General features: G+C 47.7%; 1 protein-coding gene across 1 annotated transcript in view; it reads left to right on the top strand.

Moving 5' to 3' along the window:
- Positions 1-18,087, top strand: part of RAB6A (RAB6A, member RAS oncogene family) — a 95,127-nt gene that overhangs the window by 39,731 nt on the left and 37,309 nt on the right. Inside the window, exons 2-3 of the mRNA XM_075592737.1 lie at positions 11,383-11,441; positions 14,582-14,635. Of these exons, the coding sequence (XP_075448852.1) occupies positions 11,383-11,441; positions 14,582-14,635 (113 nt within the window). The remainder of the gene's footprint in view (positions 1-11,382; positions 11,442-14,581; positions 14,636-18,087) is intronic.

Here is an 18,087-nt window from a genome sequence, read left to right as displayed (position 1 = left end):
CCTCCCACTCCCCGTGCCTGTGTGGGGGACGCGTGTTTCTCCTCCCACTCCCCGTGCCTGTGTGGGGGACGCGTGTTTCTCCTCCCACTCCCCGTGCCTGTGTGGTGGACGCGTGTTTCTCCTCCCACTCCCCGTGCCTGTGTGGGGGACGCGTGTTTCTCCTCCCACTCCCCGTGCCTGTGTGGGGGACGCGTGTTTCTCCTCCCACTCCCCGTGCCTGTGTGGGGGACGTGCGTTTCTCTTTCTTCCCCCCTATCCCCCTCTCCCCGTGCCTGTGTGAGGGACGTGTGCTCTCCCCGTGCCTGTGTGAGGGACGTGTGCTCTCCCCGTGCCTGTGTGTGGGACGTGTGCTCTCCCCGTGCCTGTGTGAGGGACGTGTGCTCTCCCCGTGCCTGTGTGTGGGACGTGTGCTCTCCCCGTGCCTGTGTGAGGGACGTGTGCTCTCCCCGTGCCTGTGTGTGGGACGTGTGCTCTCCCCGTGCCTGTGTGTGGGACGTGTGCTCTCCCCGTGCCTGTGTGTGGGACGTGTGCTCTCCCCGTGCCTGTGTGAGGGACGTGTGCTCTCCCCGTGCCTGTGTGAGGGACGTGTGCTCTCCCCGTGCCTGTGTGTGGGACGTGTGCTCTCCCCGTGCCTGTGTGTAGGACGTGTGCTCTCCCCGTGCCTGTGTGTGGGACGTGTGCTCTCCCCGTGCCTGTGTGTGGGACGTGTGCTCTCCCCGTGCCTGTGTGTGGGACGTGTGCTCTCCCCGTGCCTGTGTGAGGGACGTGTGCTCTCCCCGTGCCTGTGTGAGGGACGTGTGCTCTCCCCGTGCCTGTGTGTGGGACGTGTGCTCTCCCCGTGCCTGTGTGTGGGACGTGTGCTCTCCCCGTGCCTGTGTGTGGGACGTGTGCTCTCCCCGTGCCTGTGTGTGGGACGTGTGCTGTCCCCGTGCCTGTGTGTGGGACGTGCGTTTCTCCTCTCTACCGCCTCCCCCCCACTCCCCGTGCCTGTGTGTGGGACGTGTGTTTCTCCTCCCACTCCCTGTGCCTGTGTGTGGGACGTGTGCTCTCCCCGTGCCTGTGTGGGGGACGCATGTTTCTCCTCCCACTCCCCGTGCCTGTGTGGGGGACGTGCGTTTCTCCAGGGTCATAACGTATGGAAATAGGATCTCTTCCTGAAACGTGCGCTGTGTGATTGAGATTCTGCTCGCACACTCGCTCAATGTGTCATTTGCACCATCTGCTAACGTCCAAGAATTCACGGGGACCGGGTGGTTTTATTTTATGTGTAACCTCTGCTAATCAGATTGCAGCCGCACACACGGGTCAGGGGAAAGTGTCTCCTGCGCGCGCCATGCTGAGAATAAAGGTGACTGAGTACATCACCAAGGGTGTTCGGGTATTAACTGCAATTTTAATGCATATCTACCGTTCCTATTTCCAGTATTTGGATTTTTTAGGGTTATATTTTTACATTGGGCCATTGAGGTTTGTAATGTGGCACTTCATGGATACGGCGGCGGACCCCGAGTTTGAAGCAGGGGAGCCTGGTTCAAATCCTGGTGTCGGCTCCTTGTGACCTTGGGCAAGCCTCGGACAACAAAAAACAGATTGCGAGCTCTAAAGGGGAGGGACTGCGGGCCTGCAAACGTTCTCTGTACAACGCTGCATACTCGGTCAGCGCTATACAAGCAAAAATCTGCTTTACTATTCCTAAATACGACATAAAGCCAACTCTCAAATGAGGTCTGAGGTTTCCAGCAGATAAGATACGGACTAGGTATGTCCTAGTGGCTCTTATTTGCTGTCAAACTCAATGTCTCTACCACAATGTCCAAGATAGCTCACCGATTATTCAACAGGGGTAAGTCAGTCCCTGGACTTCTCAAGCCCGTTACAACTCTAGTTTCATACAAGTGAAAAGAAACCCGGACTTGTTAAATGTTACTATTTTCACAGTACTGTCCTAGCAACACATGTAACACCCTTTGCAATATTGGCACATTTGCATATCATTTGAAATGTACATTATTTTTTTTTTGAAGATGCATTTTGTTACAGTTCTTTGAAGTTTCCGTGGCCAGGACTGGGGTTATTAAGCAGTTTTTAGAAAATCGTAATGGTGGCCATCTTTCATAAGCCCCTGAGGAATGTATTTGACATGAACCTTTTTCTAAAACCGCAACAAGTAGTAACCCTGAAGCAAGTGAAAGGGGGTTGCACAGTCGATTAATGAAAGAAACTTGTACCATTTTTAATTCGTTTATTTTAGTGGCCATGTGTTGTTGTCGTCTCATTAAGCAACACATGACTGGCCCCTGGCAGCGAATTGGTTAACCAAACGTGGGAAAGAAAATGTCCATTAATTCCATCCCCCAGTTGAGTATCTTGGAGCCATTTTATTTCGTATTCATTCTGTGGTACAAGCACATGAAGGAATATAGGTATCACCATGGTAACACGCAATTATTCTGTCAGTAATGGAGAACACTGGGCGCCATCTTTTAAAATCCCGCTGGAGCAGACAACTAAAAGGGTTGTGTTGTATTTAACCCTTTGAGGGGCCTCTCCAGCACTCGCGATCGCGTCTTGCGTTCCTCTTCCTGTTACATCACACACCGAGCGCAGGAAGTGATCTCGCCTACAAAAAGCAGTGAGTGTGACGTAGTTACTACATCACGGGGCCACCGGAGTCCCAGACCTCCTCACATAGTAGCTACGTGTTGGGCCACCCACAGGGTTAATACAGGAAAGCGCACACGCAGAATTAGATTAGGAGGAGCTGGGGTTTTAATCATAGGAAAGGTAGGTACTTGGCCTCTGGCGAATACGTGAGAGTTGATTGGGTTGTGGATTTTATTGGATTTCTTTAGCGTTGGGCTGGAATGAAGCACTTCATTGCAAGAGCAGAGGTGACGGGGATGCAGCGTGTATGTGAATGACACAATTATTATTCATTTGTGCAATGTACGTCTTCTATTCGGGTATGTTCGGGTGATCAAGTGATCCATATAATCAGGTGTGAAGACCAGGGCTGGTGCCAGGCTGTCTGACAGTTGCTGTTGTGTAGAAGAGTAAGTGGGGATGGAGGTCCCTGGAGAGGTCGATGGATCAGAGAGCTTCCTGTGCTTCCACCATCTGAACCATTTACATCTTGGCATTAGAGTCACTGCCCTGTTTGTATGTTAGAGTTCTGCAGCCTTCACTGCCTCAGTTCTAAAGCATGGTGCCCGCAACGGCGACCTGACATTGCCCAAAAACAAATACATTGCCGCCACCGCGAAGGCGACAATGCAGCGGAGCGACGTTGCGTCGCGAACTTTGGAAGCTGGAAATATTTGATTTTTCGAGGGCTGTCGCCTCGTGACAGCCCCATAACAAATCAAATGCCAGTACGCCTGCGCCGCCGCCGCAAAGCAAAATATACCTTTCGCTAGTGGCGTCGGTCACGGGCACTATACGCGTGGCCCAAGTCAGGGCGTCTTGTAGTTTCCCCTATTTCCTTGTTTTGTAGAATAACCAACTGGGCATGACAGGCCTCTACTGTACCACCTAGAAAACAATGGAGATTCTGTGACACAAAATCTGTGACATAGCATCTCCCACTCTCAGGGGAACTTGCTTGCCTGCAGCATGATTGTGACAAAACTAATACAGAGTGCTTTTCCTGGTAATGTACAGGTTAATAAAGGCTTCAATCAGACTTAGAACTTTGCAACTAATATTGACAGATTTATTATAAAGCATTCTTCCTGGCAATGCACAGGTTATTAAGAATTTATATTAGTGTTAGGGACCCTTGAGATGTGGTCTGCCGTGCAGTGGCTCAGGGGCTTACAACACTTTGGCCAAAATGTTAAACTAAAAGACCATTTTATTTAATAGATATTTATACATATATATTTAGGCACTGTACCGTGTATGAGTTTCACTGGATGTGCATTGAGCTCTGTCTGTGTTTTATGTTCTGTCTCTGGTTTTAAATACACAAAATGTTCTACTTGGAGGACAACCTCTGAAATTATTATTGAAGGCCTCCCTAATATATATATTTCCACGCGTGTGAACGTTGGTCCATTCTGGCACCAAAGTGAGCCAGTTGGTTGTTGACACGTTGCCTCCTAGTTTTGTCTGTGTGCTGCGGGGCGTGTGGGATCGAGCACAATGAGATCTGTATTTCCTCCCAACCCATCCCAAGTATTTCGGAAATGGATTGAACACGCAGGAGCTGCCTCGGCGTAATACTTTGTTTTCTTGACGTGGCATTTCTGAGCTTGCAAAGGGGGCGCACATTCCTGGTCCCTACTGCCCAAGTCTAAAGAGCAATTGTGTTTTGGGGGTTGAGAGTACCAAAGTAACAATGCAGCGAAACTTCTTCGTAAAGTAGATAGAATTGAAATCTCCTCACCAGAGATACTGCAGAAGTAATTCTTTCCCGTCCCTCCCCTCTGCCCTGAACCTATGGTATTTAACATTAGTCATTCCCCACCGTAGTTATTTCAGCTTTTAGATGGGGTCTTGGCAGACAGAACTGTGAGTAGGGTTATTTAATTCCCTACATTTTGAGGGCCGTTTACATTTTGTTTTTAATCTGCCTTTCTATATTAAGAGCACTTCCGTTAATATTTACATGGTTATATCTAATGCTTGCATGGTATATTTCGTCATACCTTAACACCACTAACCTCTCTCCCTATTACTGTGTTACTCGCCTTTCCTTGGGGGGAGCTGGACCCTCTGATGTAATGCAGCAGGACATCAAGGCGTTTTAGATTTTGTTGTTCGTTTCGGAGCTGCAGGGTACGTTGGCACAGACATAAATATTTAATGAGAATATTATAAGGTTCAGCTTCTGCATCACTGAAGGACCCCACACAGGAGACCGATAGAGCATTTAATGATTTCTGTTTGGTGTTATCGGCATTCCTAGATTAAATCGCCCGTCAAGTAACAATTTTACTTATTTGTATCCTGTGAAAAATGTGTTTTCCTTTTTTTGTGGGGTACTATAACATTGTGTTTAGCTACTTTATTTTGATTAATGGCATATCCGTTACCTTAGAAACACAACACATGAGTTACCTGTAGATGAAACATTCAGTGATCAGCAAAAGATCAGGAAAATTTGATTTCAGTGCAACTTGTGCATTTTTTTTTTTAATTGAAAAATACTTATACAGATCCATTTCTTAGTGACTAAATAACTTATTCAACCTGGCACTGCCATTGGTCTAATTTTAGTCATGAGTACCTGTCCTTTCAGGGATGGGCAGTGTAAGTTAACAAGACCACACATGCCGCCATTGTATACACTTGCAGGCTTCACGGGCACGGAAACCGTGTTGTCCGATTCTAACACAAGCGAATGTTAGCATTTTATTCTCGTTAAACATATAGTACGATATTTACCAAGTGGTTTTCTGCTAGAAGACCCTTCCCAGCGCCGAAAGACACCTTGGCGTGTTGGTGTTAATGGTACTGTAAGGCAGGGATGGAAAATCTCCGGGTGCCAAAAAAAGGAATCCTGTGCCACAGTTACGGCACTGCGCTGACTCCCCCGTCGATCAACATGCGAGACCACAAAGGAATATAGGCTGTTCTCGGTCGCGGCGGTCAGTCACCTCTGCACCGCTTAGTTCAGGCCTGCCCAACTCGTAAAGTGAGAAGGGCCGAACTGCTCCAAGGAAAAAAAAAATTGGGCCGCACGGGTTAAATCATCATCATCATCATCTCTCCTCCACCACCTCTCATCATCATCATCCTCATCCTCATATCTCCCCCAGAACCCCTCACTCAATCTTTACGATACTCCCCATCTATCTCTCATACCACCATCTCTCCCCCTCACCCACACAATACCCCCCTCCACATCAAACACACAATACCCCCCTCCACATCCCCCCAGCCCATTCCATGTCAGCATCCCCCCCTCACAAGTCAGCATCCCCCCCATGTCTCTCTTCCCTCAATATGACACTCTCTCCCCCTCCCCTTAATGACACTCTCTCCCCCTCCCCTCAATATGACTCTTTCCCCTCCCCTCAATATGACTCTCTTTCCCCTCCCCTCAATATGACACTCTCTCCCCCTCCCCTTAATGACACTCTCTCCCCCTCCCCTCAATATGACTCTTTCCCCTCCCCTCAATATGACTCTTTCCCCCTCCCCTCAATATGACACTCTTTCCCCCTCCCCTCAATATGACACTCTCCCCCCCTGCAACTCACATCACACCCTCCCCCTGCAACTCACATCACTCTCCCCCCCTGCACCTCACATCACTCTCCCCCACTGCACCTCACATCACTCTCCCCCCCCTGCACCTCACATCAGTCTCCCCCCCTGCACCTCACATCACTCTCCCCGCCCCCCCTGCACCTCACATCACTCTCCCCCCCCTTGCAACTCACATCACTCTCTCCCCCCCCTGCACCTCACATCACTCTCTCCCCCCCCTGCACCTCACATCACTCTCCCCCCCTGCACCTCACATCACTCTCCCCCCCCTGCACCTCACATCACTCTCCCCCCCTTGCACCTCACATCACTCTCTCCCCCCCCCTGCACCTCACATCACTCTCCCCCCCTGCATCTCACATGTCAGCAGCCCCCCCCTCACATGTCAGCAGCCCACCCCCCCCTCACATGTCAGCAGCCCACCCCCCTCTCACATGTCAGCAGCCCACCCCCCCCTCACATGTCAGCAGACCCCCCCTCACATGTCAGCAGCCCACCCCCCCTCACATGTCAGCAGCCCACCCCCCCTCACATGTCAGCAGCCCACCCCCCCCCCTCACATGTCAGCAGCCCACCCACCCCTCACATGTCAACAGCCCACCCCCACCTCACATGTCAACAGCCCACCCCCACCAGCCCGTTTTTCACACCCACCCCCCACCAGCCCGTTTTTCACACCCACCCCCCACCAGCCCGTTTTTCACACCCACCCCCCACCAGCCCGTTTTACACCCCCACCCCCCACCAGCCCGTTTTTCACACCCCCCACCAGCCCGTTTTTCACACCCACCCCCAGCCCGTTTTTCACACCCACCCCCCACCAGCCCGTTTTACACACCCACCCCCCACCAGCCCGTTTTTCACACCCACCCCCCACCAGCCCGTTTTTCACACCCACCCCCCACCAGCCCGTTTTTCACACCCACCCCCCACCAGCCCGTTTTTCACACCCACCCCCCACCAGCCCGTTTTTCACACCCACCCCCCACCAGCCCGTTTTTCACACCCACCCCCCACCAGCCCGTTTTACACACACACACACACACACACACACACACACACACACACACACACACACACACACACACACACACACACACACACACACACACACACACACACACACACACACACACACACACACACACACACACACACACACACACACACCTACCTCTTTTAGATGAGCTCAGCACATGCTCTCCTCCCCGGTACTAAGCCCCGCCCCTGGCAAGCTCTGACCTCCACGGCAGCCTGCTATTGAAGAAAAAAAAAACACACATCCTCCACACATCCATGCTGCTGCTGCCCCCGCGCACTGCAAAACCCGGGGGCTGGGAGGGAGGAGGGATGAATCGCCGCCATTTTGTTAAACTTTGTTTTGTTTTTTATTTTATTTTATTTAATTAACTGGCGCCGGGCCAGAGTCAACGAGGGCCGCACAGAGAGGCCAGACGGGCCGCATGCGGCCCGCGGGCCGTATGTTGTGCAGCCCTGGCTTAGTTTGTCGTGCCGCAGGAAAGGGGGCTCGGAGAGGGAGCAAGGTGGAGAACCTCAGGGCTGACCACTTCTGCTCTCTTTTCTGACTGTGGTGTGGGGGGGAGGCGAGTTTCTGTGTCTGTCTCGCACAGAGGTATGTTTAATGGGTTAAAGCTGCAGTTCAGTCTTTTTTTTTTTAATTTTTTTTTACATTTATTTTTTTACTTCAATAGTTTCATGTGTGCAATCTCTAATTACCTAAAGAACTGTATAGCTGCAGGTCAATTCGTTTTCCATGTATTGATAGGTCGAAATTTGGTGACATATTAAAAGCTGGCATTTGTTTATAATCTGCTTGTCTGTCAGTGGAAGCTAATGAATATTCATGAGCACTCCTGCACTGACATGTGCTAGAGGGAGGGCAGGGCTGACAAAGGGGTGTGCCAGGGCTTGTGACAGGACATGAAGGGGCAGTGCCTTAGCAAATGGCTGTTAAAATAGAATACAAGAAAATTGGTCTTTCAAAGTTGTTTTTTTAAAAACAGAAAATGCTAAAAGTATTTTTTCTTACTACAGAACTGATTTATTAAAAAAAACAAACATGCAGGATATTGACTGAACTGCAGCTTTAAATGGAGCCGATTGAAACTTTAAAGCAAATCTGACAAGTGATGTATGTTTAAACCATTTCTTTTTAACAACTTAGATAAAAAGTGCAAAACCCTGAAGTTTTTGTTTATCATACTACCTTTTGGTGATCAGACTGTTTGCCGTCCTCAAGGTCCTCCCAGGTAAATGATTGGCTTTGCGCTGACTTTTTGTTTACAAAGTTATGATGGGGCCATCATACAGATAAACATGCGTAGCTGATGGAACATGGGCCTGAATCCGGACTATCAGGGCAATCGCCTGCGGCCAAAGGTCCCAATCCGGAATCCGGACTTCCAGACGGAAAGCAAAACACTCTTTCTCCCCAAGATACAATTAAGTTAGATTGTTACATTATGGGGGATTGAATCTTACCCAAGAAACAGATGTCCCTCGCTGTTAAATTGCCCCTGCTCTGTATCCTTCCATTCCTCTCTAGTCATGTCATGCCCTGTCCCCTGCGCTCCTGCTCTCCTTTATAAATCGCGCTTGCCTGGATAGGAAGTTAGGGGCGCCCCCTGTGCTACATACAGCAGGTTTCCGGCAGCGTGGGGCTCCCTGCAGCTTTAACCCCTGCATTGCTGGAATTCCCTGCACCACGTTGCACTGAAGGCGGGAAATTCCTAATCGCACTTTGGGTATAAATGTTGCTTTCATGTTCGAACGGACATCCGCTTTTACTAAAAACATGAATGTAAACTCTCTCGGGAGGGGGAGGGGTGTGGGGACCCTAAGGAACACTGCCCCTAAATTTTACAAGCACACTCTCCGACTTTGGAATTGTTCCCTCTTTGCGATGTGATCCTTTAACCCTTTGAGGGCCACAGCTTCTCTTGCGCGTTGCGATCCTTGGGAGTGATCGCATGATCACGGTAATCGATCACAAACGGGAAAAGGGATCGCCTCTACTTTTGGTCCTTCGTCTGGTCAGGCTGCATTTAGTGGTTCACAGGAGAGCGGACCTCCGCCTCCCCTAGTACAAGAAAGCCCAATGCGTGGCTACTGTGTTATGGGACCCCTGAACAGCCAGATCTCACGCTGTGGTAGCTAGGTCATGGGGCCCTCGATGGATTAAAGGCCCACAGGTTATTGGTGTGATTTTAACTTTCTCAAAACCATTGAATCCGTCTCAAAGTAGCGGTTTCACTTTTTTGTATCCTGGGAAAAATGAATGATTTGCTTTGTGTCAGCTGAGTTGCTGCAGATCGGTTGTTGCTGTGTGTTCTTTGCAGTAAGCCATCTTGCATTGGCGGTCACATGATCACTAGCGGAAGGTAACGCAGGCGGGGAGGGCTCTGTTGTAGCCGATCAGCCCCTGGAAAACAAGCATTTCTCTATGACATGCCCGGTACATCAAATTGGGCCCCTGGCAGGTCAGATACAGTTACACACCACAATTTAGCTGTGAATTGGCGGATTCACAAACGGTCTTAATATCCAAAATTATTAAAGATGGCAAAAACCCTCCAAACGGTAATGTCAACCGTGGTAATGTTAAACGTCTGGACATCCTTTTGGAATACTTTTTCTAATTTTAAAGGCCTAAACAGCGACATGTAATCTTTGAGTGGCGAGGGCGGTATGTCAGACCCTATAATGTAGTCGCATCGTCAAACGGCACCAAAGGGTTAAACACGCCACTGTCCTTGGTTTACGGTGGTCCCAGTAGAGACTGTCCCTTTAAAGCTGTATTCATTGAACGTGGTTCTTAGTGTCTGTGCTAGCGGGCGTGCTGCATAGTCAGGAGCCGCAGGTTTGCACATGCACACCACCTCCGCCTCTCCCCATTGTCTCTTCATACCAGGCACCATCACCTCATACATGGGAGGAGCGCGAGACCGGGACCGGTCGGTGGGACGAGCCTTTGATCAGCCTCTCGCTGCACCGCAGCACAACAGACACGTGGCAGTGTCAATTTACTTCTCCAGCCCCTCTCCTGCGTTCGGTGCCTTTTTTGTTCTTGCTGGCATTGAAGGGAAAATGCCACTCAAATCCCCCGTGTAGAAGAGAAACAAAACAAACATTAAGCATTATTATTTGGCCTCAGAGAACTATCTGTTACCCTCGCTGTTCATGGAGTAAGTTTCTTTAACCCTTCTCCTGCCGGCGGAGACCCTGCAATGCATGTTTAGCTAAACGCTTTGTACCAGGAACACACTTCTTTTGTTTTAACCGTTTGGCTTTGTAATGCAGTGCAATCCCCCCTGGTACAGCAAGGGTTAAACACATTTCATGCCTTGACCACCTGTAGTGGAATGCACCTCCTACAGCAATGTGGTTCAGCAGGGTTGTCTTGATTATCCATCTCCATATGCGTTTCAGTGTGTGCAAGTGTGTGTGTAAGTGTGTAAGTGGCCAGACTAACTGTGCTGCCGGGGATTCGTGACCGTGGTGTTCCCCGGCAGCGGGAAATCGCTCTGCGGTGCAGTCCCATTCCTGCGGGCAACAGCAAGTCTGGCTATACAGATCATAACTGCGTATTAATGTTTCATTGCTAGTAAAAATGTGTTAAAAGGAATGTAATAGGTCTCCCCTTTGGCGTCCCAAAACTTTGCCTTTACCGTTAAATCTGGAATCCTGTAGCCAAGGAAATCGGCACTTCAAAAGTGTGTGTGATGTCTGGTTAACTGCCGTTCGTTGTTTAATGACCCGCTGTGTGGTGGTTTATTGGCACAAAGTAGGCCCTGTCCTTTGCAGGTTCAGATTAGAAATAAGGTACTTGGGTGCTATTTTCTAAGTGGTGTTATAAGCAGCATTCGGGCTCCGAAATACACGATACTGACATTTTATGGGCCGTATTGTCTTTCTTCTGGCCCTGGAAGGGTTCTTGTAGAATAGCACCACTTGGTACATGTAACCCCGAATGTCAAATATGACCAAGTGCATTTTGCTGAAGGGACAAAAATACTATGGAAGTTTTTTTTACATTTTCTTTTCTTTTTAATAAGCCATGTATGTTGAGCAGCTCACTAACAGACTGAAAATCAGGATTTTAAGTAAATACTAGACTAATCAGACCTTTCTCTTGTTTTCTTATAGTTGGAAAGACCTCCCTAATTACCAGGTTTATGTACGACAGTTTTGACAACACCTACCAGGTAAGAGAATAAACTTGATGTCTCCTGAAGTATTTTTCTGTAGCTGTGTAGTGGGCAAAAAGAAAAGTTCTTTATAGATGTAATGGACTAAATCCAGAGATCAGACCCTAACCCCTGCCCACCAACCAAGCAAGCTCTCATTGCACCCAACCCATAACCCGACCATGATGTTCCCACCCCTGCCTACCAACCAAGCAAGCTCTCAGTGCACCCAAGCCGTAGCCCGACCATGTTCCCACCCCTGCCCACCAACCAAGCAAGCTCTCATTGCACCCAACCCGTAGCCCGACCATGATGTTCCCACCCCTGCCCACCAACCAAGCAAGCTCTAATTGCACCCAACCCGTAGCCCGACCATGACGTTCCCACCCCTGCCCACCAACCAAGCAAGCTCTCAGTGCACCCAACCCGTAGCCCGACCATGATGTTCCCACCCCTGCCCACCAACCAAGCAAGCTCTCATTGCACCCAACCCATAACCCGACCATGATGTTCCCACCCCTGCCCACCAACCAAGCAAGCTCTCAGTGCACCAAAGCCGTAGCCCGACCATGTTCCCACCCCTGCCCACCAACCAAGCAAGCTCTCATTGCACCCAACCCGTAGCCCGACCATGACGTTCCCACCCCTGCCCACCAACCAAGCAAGCTCTAATTGCACCCAACCCGTAGCCCGACCATGATGTTCCCACCCCTGCCCACCAACCAAGCAAGCTCTCATTGCACCCAACCCGTAGCCCGACCATGATGTTCCCACCCCTGCCCACCAACCAAGCAAGCTCTCAGTGCACCCAACCCGTAGCCCGACCATGACGTTCCCACCCCTGCCCACCAACCAAGCAAGCTCTCAGTGCACCCAACCCGTAGCCCAACCATGTTCCCACCCCTGCCCACCAACCAAGCAAGCTCTCAGTGCACCCAACCCGTAGCCCGACCATGATGTTCCCACCCCTGCCCACAAAGACATAGTAACAATTACTCTCTGCCATCACCTGAAATGTTCCATATGTAACCGCACCATTGTTTTACGAATATATAGCGCCTTGGATACAGGCACTTATAGAAATGTTATAAATAGTGCATACTGCGCATCTGACATCTTCCTCTGTCACCCAATTTACAGAATAGCATGTGGGTTATGTTGTGTGTTAGGAAAAAACATGCAATCTGTGCATACATTTGACATGACATTAATATTCGATCATCTGTTTTGAAGAAAACAAGAAAATAATTTACACTTCATTTTTTTTTTTTAATTCTTTGGTTAGAGGCTTTTGAAACATTTAAAAATGTCTGCTGTTTCCTCTAATGGTACAAAAATCTCTGCAATGTGTTGGCATAAAAATGGTACGGCAGAATAGCTGTGGGAAAATAAAGTACTGCCAGGGCAACAAAGATAATTTTAACCCTTTCAATGTCGGAGTTGCAAGCCCATCTGGCAGCAAGATGATTAGAATTGGCGATGGCCGAGGGTTCAGTGACATGTCGACACCCAGATATGAGCCTGTGTTTATACAGAGGCGATAAGGAGAGGCGATGGTACTTGTGAACATGTTTTAGGGACGGTTCTAATAGTTGGAAGCGAGTAGTGAATATTATCCCAAGCAGTTGGTGTGGACATGAAGGTATCCTGAATATGGGATGAAGCCGGAGCTCAAATACTGTGTAATAGTCCTATTAAGCGGGGAAGCTTCTTCCCAGTTTGGAGGAGATGTTGGTCCCATTTTTGGAAGGCACATTGGATAGGGCCCTAAATCTTTACAGCACAACTATACAGATATAGGTGAAGGAAACAAACTCCTATGTAATAAAAGGACAGAAATCCTGCTTTTGTATGATGGTCAGTGACTATTCCAGGCGCTTGAGACCCATGAAGCAGGTGGCGGTACAGTGAGTGCTCTGGGGGCGTCTTCAGGGACGAGCTTCCAGATGATAAGGAGAATGACACGATGTCTCTGCAAAAGCGAGAGGGACCCTGCTAAAAATAACCACCCGGCAGTCTAATCCCTCTTATTTTAAATGCAAGAGTCTCCAATAATAATAATAATAATAATAATAATAATAGAGGCGAGTGTGGTCACGTCATAAAAGGATAGGACGGTTTGTAAATCAAATGTTTTGTCCCAAATAATATTTCAAATGTGCAAAAGAACGGGTAACCCACCTAACACCTCAAGGTCAGAGAGTATTTGTCCTACATCAGTATTTCTTCTGTTATTCTCCGGTGCACATTTCGCAGCTAACTTTCTCTAGCCCAGGAGTGGCCAACTCCAGTCCTCAACCTGACTTGCTGGTGGCCCTTGAGGACTGGAGTTGGCCACTCCTGGGCTCGAGTTTCCAGCACCGCTGTACGTGAGCCGAGTGCCAACCGCCTGCTGATTCTAAAGCAGCAGTCCACAGAGAGGTCGGTGTGACGTTCTTGGCCTTTTTTCCAAAGACAGTGTGACAGTGTGACATTTTTTATTTGACTTAAAAAAATAAATAGAGAAGTGGGTTCAGTCAGAGACAAAGGGATTGCAGAACAATTCATTGCAGTAGCATATTTACTATGCAGTGAAATATTCTGCTTTTAGAAATTGCCTTGACTCATTCTTTCATCCTAATGGCAAAATTCACTGCGGTCATCCAGCAGTTTCCAATTTCAGAGATTTTGGTTTATTTTTTTGCCTCTGGAGCTGACACTCTGTCACAGCTGTGATTGGAGCAACCAGTGTCCTAAAATTTGGCATTCTCCTGAAAAATAATGGTACTGTATCTTTAGAGCAGCATTTCATTCACAATCCTGTGTTTCTTTTAATATAAATAAATGAGTGGTACAGTAATGGGTGATATTGCATTTTTTTCACCTTATTTGTAATGTATTAAGATTCCTTGGGTTGCTATAGCAACTGTTTAGGAAGCCACAACACTTCCTGTCTTTGCCGATCGATCGGCAGCTTAGATAATCGCATTGCCGTGAAGGCAAGAAATGCTGCATTAATTAAAACAAAGAAAACACAATAATTGGGCTAGAGGAAATGGCCCTTTAATATCCACACGTTTCACTCGTATGATAAATGCAGGAAAAAATGAACCAGCGCTTTTAAAATGTACTTTTTTCCTCTGGTCCTAATCTTTCTTTTTTGTTTTCTTTTTCTTCAGGCAACAATTGGTATTGACTTCTTATCAAAGACGATGTACCTGGAGGATCGAACAGTAAGTATCCCATTCATGACCCAGAATCCACTGCAGGAAACAAACCGCACAGGCATGAACCTGGGATGGGGCATACCGTGACCATCCTGTATCTCCATGCATCCTGAGTCTTTGGTGGCGAAAGCTCAGTCCTAAGGGTTTCCAGCAGGACAGGTCGTCATAGTCTGTAATAGTTGGCTGTCATTATCACAGATCTGCATTGCAAAGAAACCCCGCCCTGTTGGGTGGCCCATGAGGACTTGAGCTTGGACCACCCTGGTTTGCCGCCCTCCTGGAAGGCGGTGGCATGTCCGAAAGGACAGTAGAACGGTCACCATGAGACACATGGAGTTTCATTACTTATCCTCCTTTGTTCAACTTCTGAAAAGGATCAGTCTCTTCTAGGATCAAATGTGAACTTAATAGCAGCGACATGTTTGAGGCTGCGGTCCCAGTGGCTGCTACAGCGCACGCCTCGGCGTGTACTGTGCGTTCAACCTCCGTCCCCCAGTCAGGCCGGTCCTAGTTAGTACCCAGTCGCGCACCTTTCCCCTGCGGTGCGCGACAGGTTTTCAGGCAGGCTGTGAAATTTAAGCTGTTTGCAATGGAGGTGTGGCCACGCCTCCGCCGGCGGTTCAGCCAATGAGGGTGAACCAGCCACGGGACGTCATGGCCACGCCCTCACAAAACCCACCGCCACGCCCCCTTCCGTTGCAAACGTTCCCTTTCCCCGCAGATCGCTGTGCATGCGCCGCTGGGCGCGCGTGCCACAGTGCTGACTAGGGACTCACCCTAAGGGGTCTCATCTGGGTGATGCCTTTTTGTCAAACTCCAACATCTACAAGTATCTATGTATCTGTGACATATTTAGCCATGTATATGTAACCATGGATCTGTCATCATAACTCTGTGCCCCGGGCATACATGAAAACCAGAGGTAACTCTCAATGTATCACTTCCTGGTAAAACATTTTATAAATAAATACATTAATTCAAATAAAATTGTTTGTAAAAGTGAAGCTGAGACATGGGAAAGGTTTGATTTTTCTCTTTTTTTTGGCCCGGTTTGTGTTGAAGAGTTTGCACAGGCAAACTGATCCCTTTCTCCCTCTCCCCTTCTCTTCGCTTTCTGCAAAGCTCCAGGTTCGGGGCATAAGGATAGAGAGGAAACGCTTGGTTTGACAATCTTACTAATTCAGAGGACGGTAAAAAAAGCAAATAGTCAATCATTTCCGAAGATGCAGAAGCAAATCTTTGCTTGTAAGCACAGTTACATTTGTTTAAAGAAGACAGAGTGCTCAGAACAACGTTTTAGTAGCATTTTAAGACTTAGACGTGTTTTGTTAATATTCTGGAAAGGCTTGAGTTTTTTTTTTTTTTTTTTAATATTTGTCATTTTAATGGAGCAATCTAAGCAATAATATATATATATATTTAAATAATAAATCAGTTCTGTAGTATTAGATAAGGTTTGTGATAATTTGTTGCCAATATTCCCAGCAGTTTGAACTGCAAACTGTAACAATAGAAAATGTTACCTTAGTAATATAAGATTACATTGTAGCTGCAGAGTTACTGACCGAAGGATTGATTTGAAACTGAAAGGCAGCCATTTAGTGAACCCTGGGCAGCAGTGTTTTGCTGATCGATCACGGGAGTACAAATTGATCGGCAGTGCATGCAATTTGTTTTCAATAAACTTATTCAACGGCTGCACTTGTTAAAACACAAAATAAAGATTAAAAAAATAAATCAAATGTAAGATGTTTGGATTGCCTCTTTATAACACTTGATTGGCCTATTTGGAAATACATGTGGGCAAATCCTAAAGCTTGTTATGCAGTCACTGTGCATAAAATCTACGCCAAAAAGTAGAGTTCCACACCCTCGTGGTGGCCCTAGCAAAAATGTAATGTATTTTAAAATAATATATACAAATAGAATCAATACTCCAATATATCAATATAGTGATGAATAAGAGGTGCAGGGCATCCAGAGGGACCCCTCAATCCCTAAAATACATAGGACCTCTCCAAGTAGGTAGCCGGCACTCGGAAATCACAAGAGCCCGACAATATAAGGCAAAAAGTAAGTACATTAGCTCATGAAATAAACAACAATACAGTGAAGACATGAACTCACTCAGACACAGGCAGCTGAGATATAGCAAAGAGTGCTTATCTGCAAGTTCCACAGTGTACAATACACAAAATCTCTACACTGGGGGTAAGGGGAGGGGGAAATCCTCGCCCAGCTTCTGCGGAAACGATATTATAGTTAGGAGTAGGTGCTGACTGGGGTATATAGTCATTACAACACACAGAGGAAAAGATCCCAGATGAAAAAGCAGTCAAATACCCCTGAGTACTAGTGCCAGTGAATTGGGCAATGAGATAGTTAATACTTACAGTTTTAATAGTATTATTTAAAATAGTTGATTCAAACTTATAACGGCGATCTACAAAGAAAGTATAGTACAAAATTAAAATAACTGGGCATCTACTATGCTACTGATCTGTTTTCTTTAGATATGTCTAATAGGGAAATTATGTGCCAACGGTAGACCTCTCCAGTTGAAGACTGGTGCACTCACGGGGGCAAATATTAGAAAATAAGCGAGTGGGGAAAAAGAATGGGGGAGGGGAGAGTGCAGGTGAAAACGCACAAATATACATTTACAAGAAAAGTGACAAGGGGAGGGGGGGGCAAACCCCATCATTGGACCCCTTCCTCCAGGTTCTATTCCATCGGACATACTTCTCTCACAGGCAGAACAGCCTCGGAGTCAAACAAATGTACCAACCAGCAAGAGAACATCACACACCGCGTCAGAGCAGAACAGCTGCATATACAGCTGAAGCAGCAGGGCAATGTCCGGTGTGGTGCTGCACGGAGGGAAGATGCCGGTGTTTTAATGGTGGCGTCCCTTCTCCACGTGTTTTATTTATTTAATTTTTTTTTAGAGATGTCTTCACCACAATGTACAGGAGGGTGTCTGTTTTCACCTAGTTATTGGTCATCCTGACTGAATTTTATGTTGATTTTATATTGTTGGGAATTGAGCCCAAAATGGAATTTAACTCGGGTCCTAAGCTCCTCCGACTCTGCGACATCACTTTGCTTCAGGGAGTCTTATGTGGATTATATGGTCTCTTTGAGGCCAAGAAAGCGCTGCACAGTATGGAGAGGAAAGCTAGAATCCAATGTGAACACGCCGGCTGCACAGTATTGAGATTCCTCCCTTGTGCGGGCTCTGCTGCTTTTGGAAGAGCACCCAGCTCCCCTCTCCCCAGGTGCTGCACTTTGTTTATTAACAACTGTGAATGCACAAAAAATGCCAAACCAAGAAAGATTAGTGAGCAGTCTGTATACCCGACAGCCAGGTGTGTTACACACACAAGGAGAGAGTAAGGATATCCCACTTTAATGTTATAACCATTTCTTTTACAGCCATGTAGATCTGTTTTCAGTCA

The sequence above is a fragment of the Ascaphus truei genome, chromosome 3 (genome assembly GCF_040206685.1).
Source record: "Ascaphus truei isolate aAscTru1 chromosome 3, aAscTru1.hap1, whole genome shotgun sequence".
In the NCBI taxonomy this organism is placed as follows: Eukaryota; Metazoa; Chordata; class Amphibia; order Anura; family Ascaphidae; genus Ascaphus; species Ascaphus truei.
Note: the sequence above shows the minus strand (reverse complement) of the source record. Positions and strands in the feature narration are given on the sequence as shown.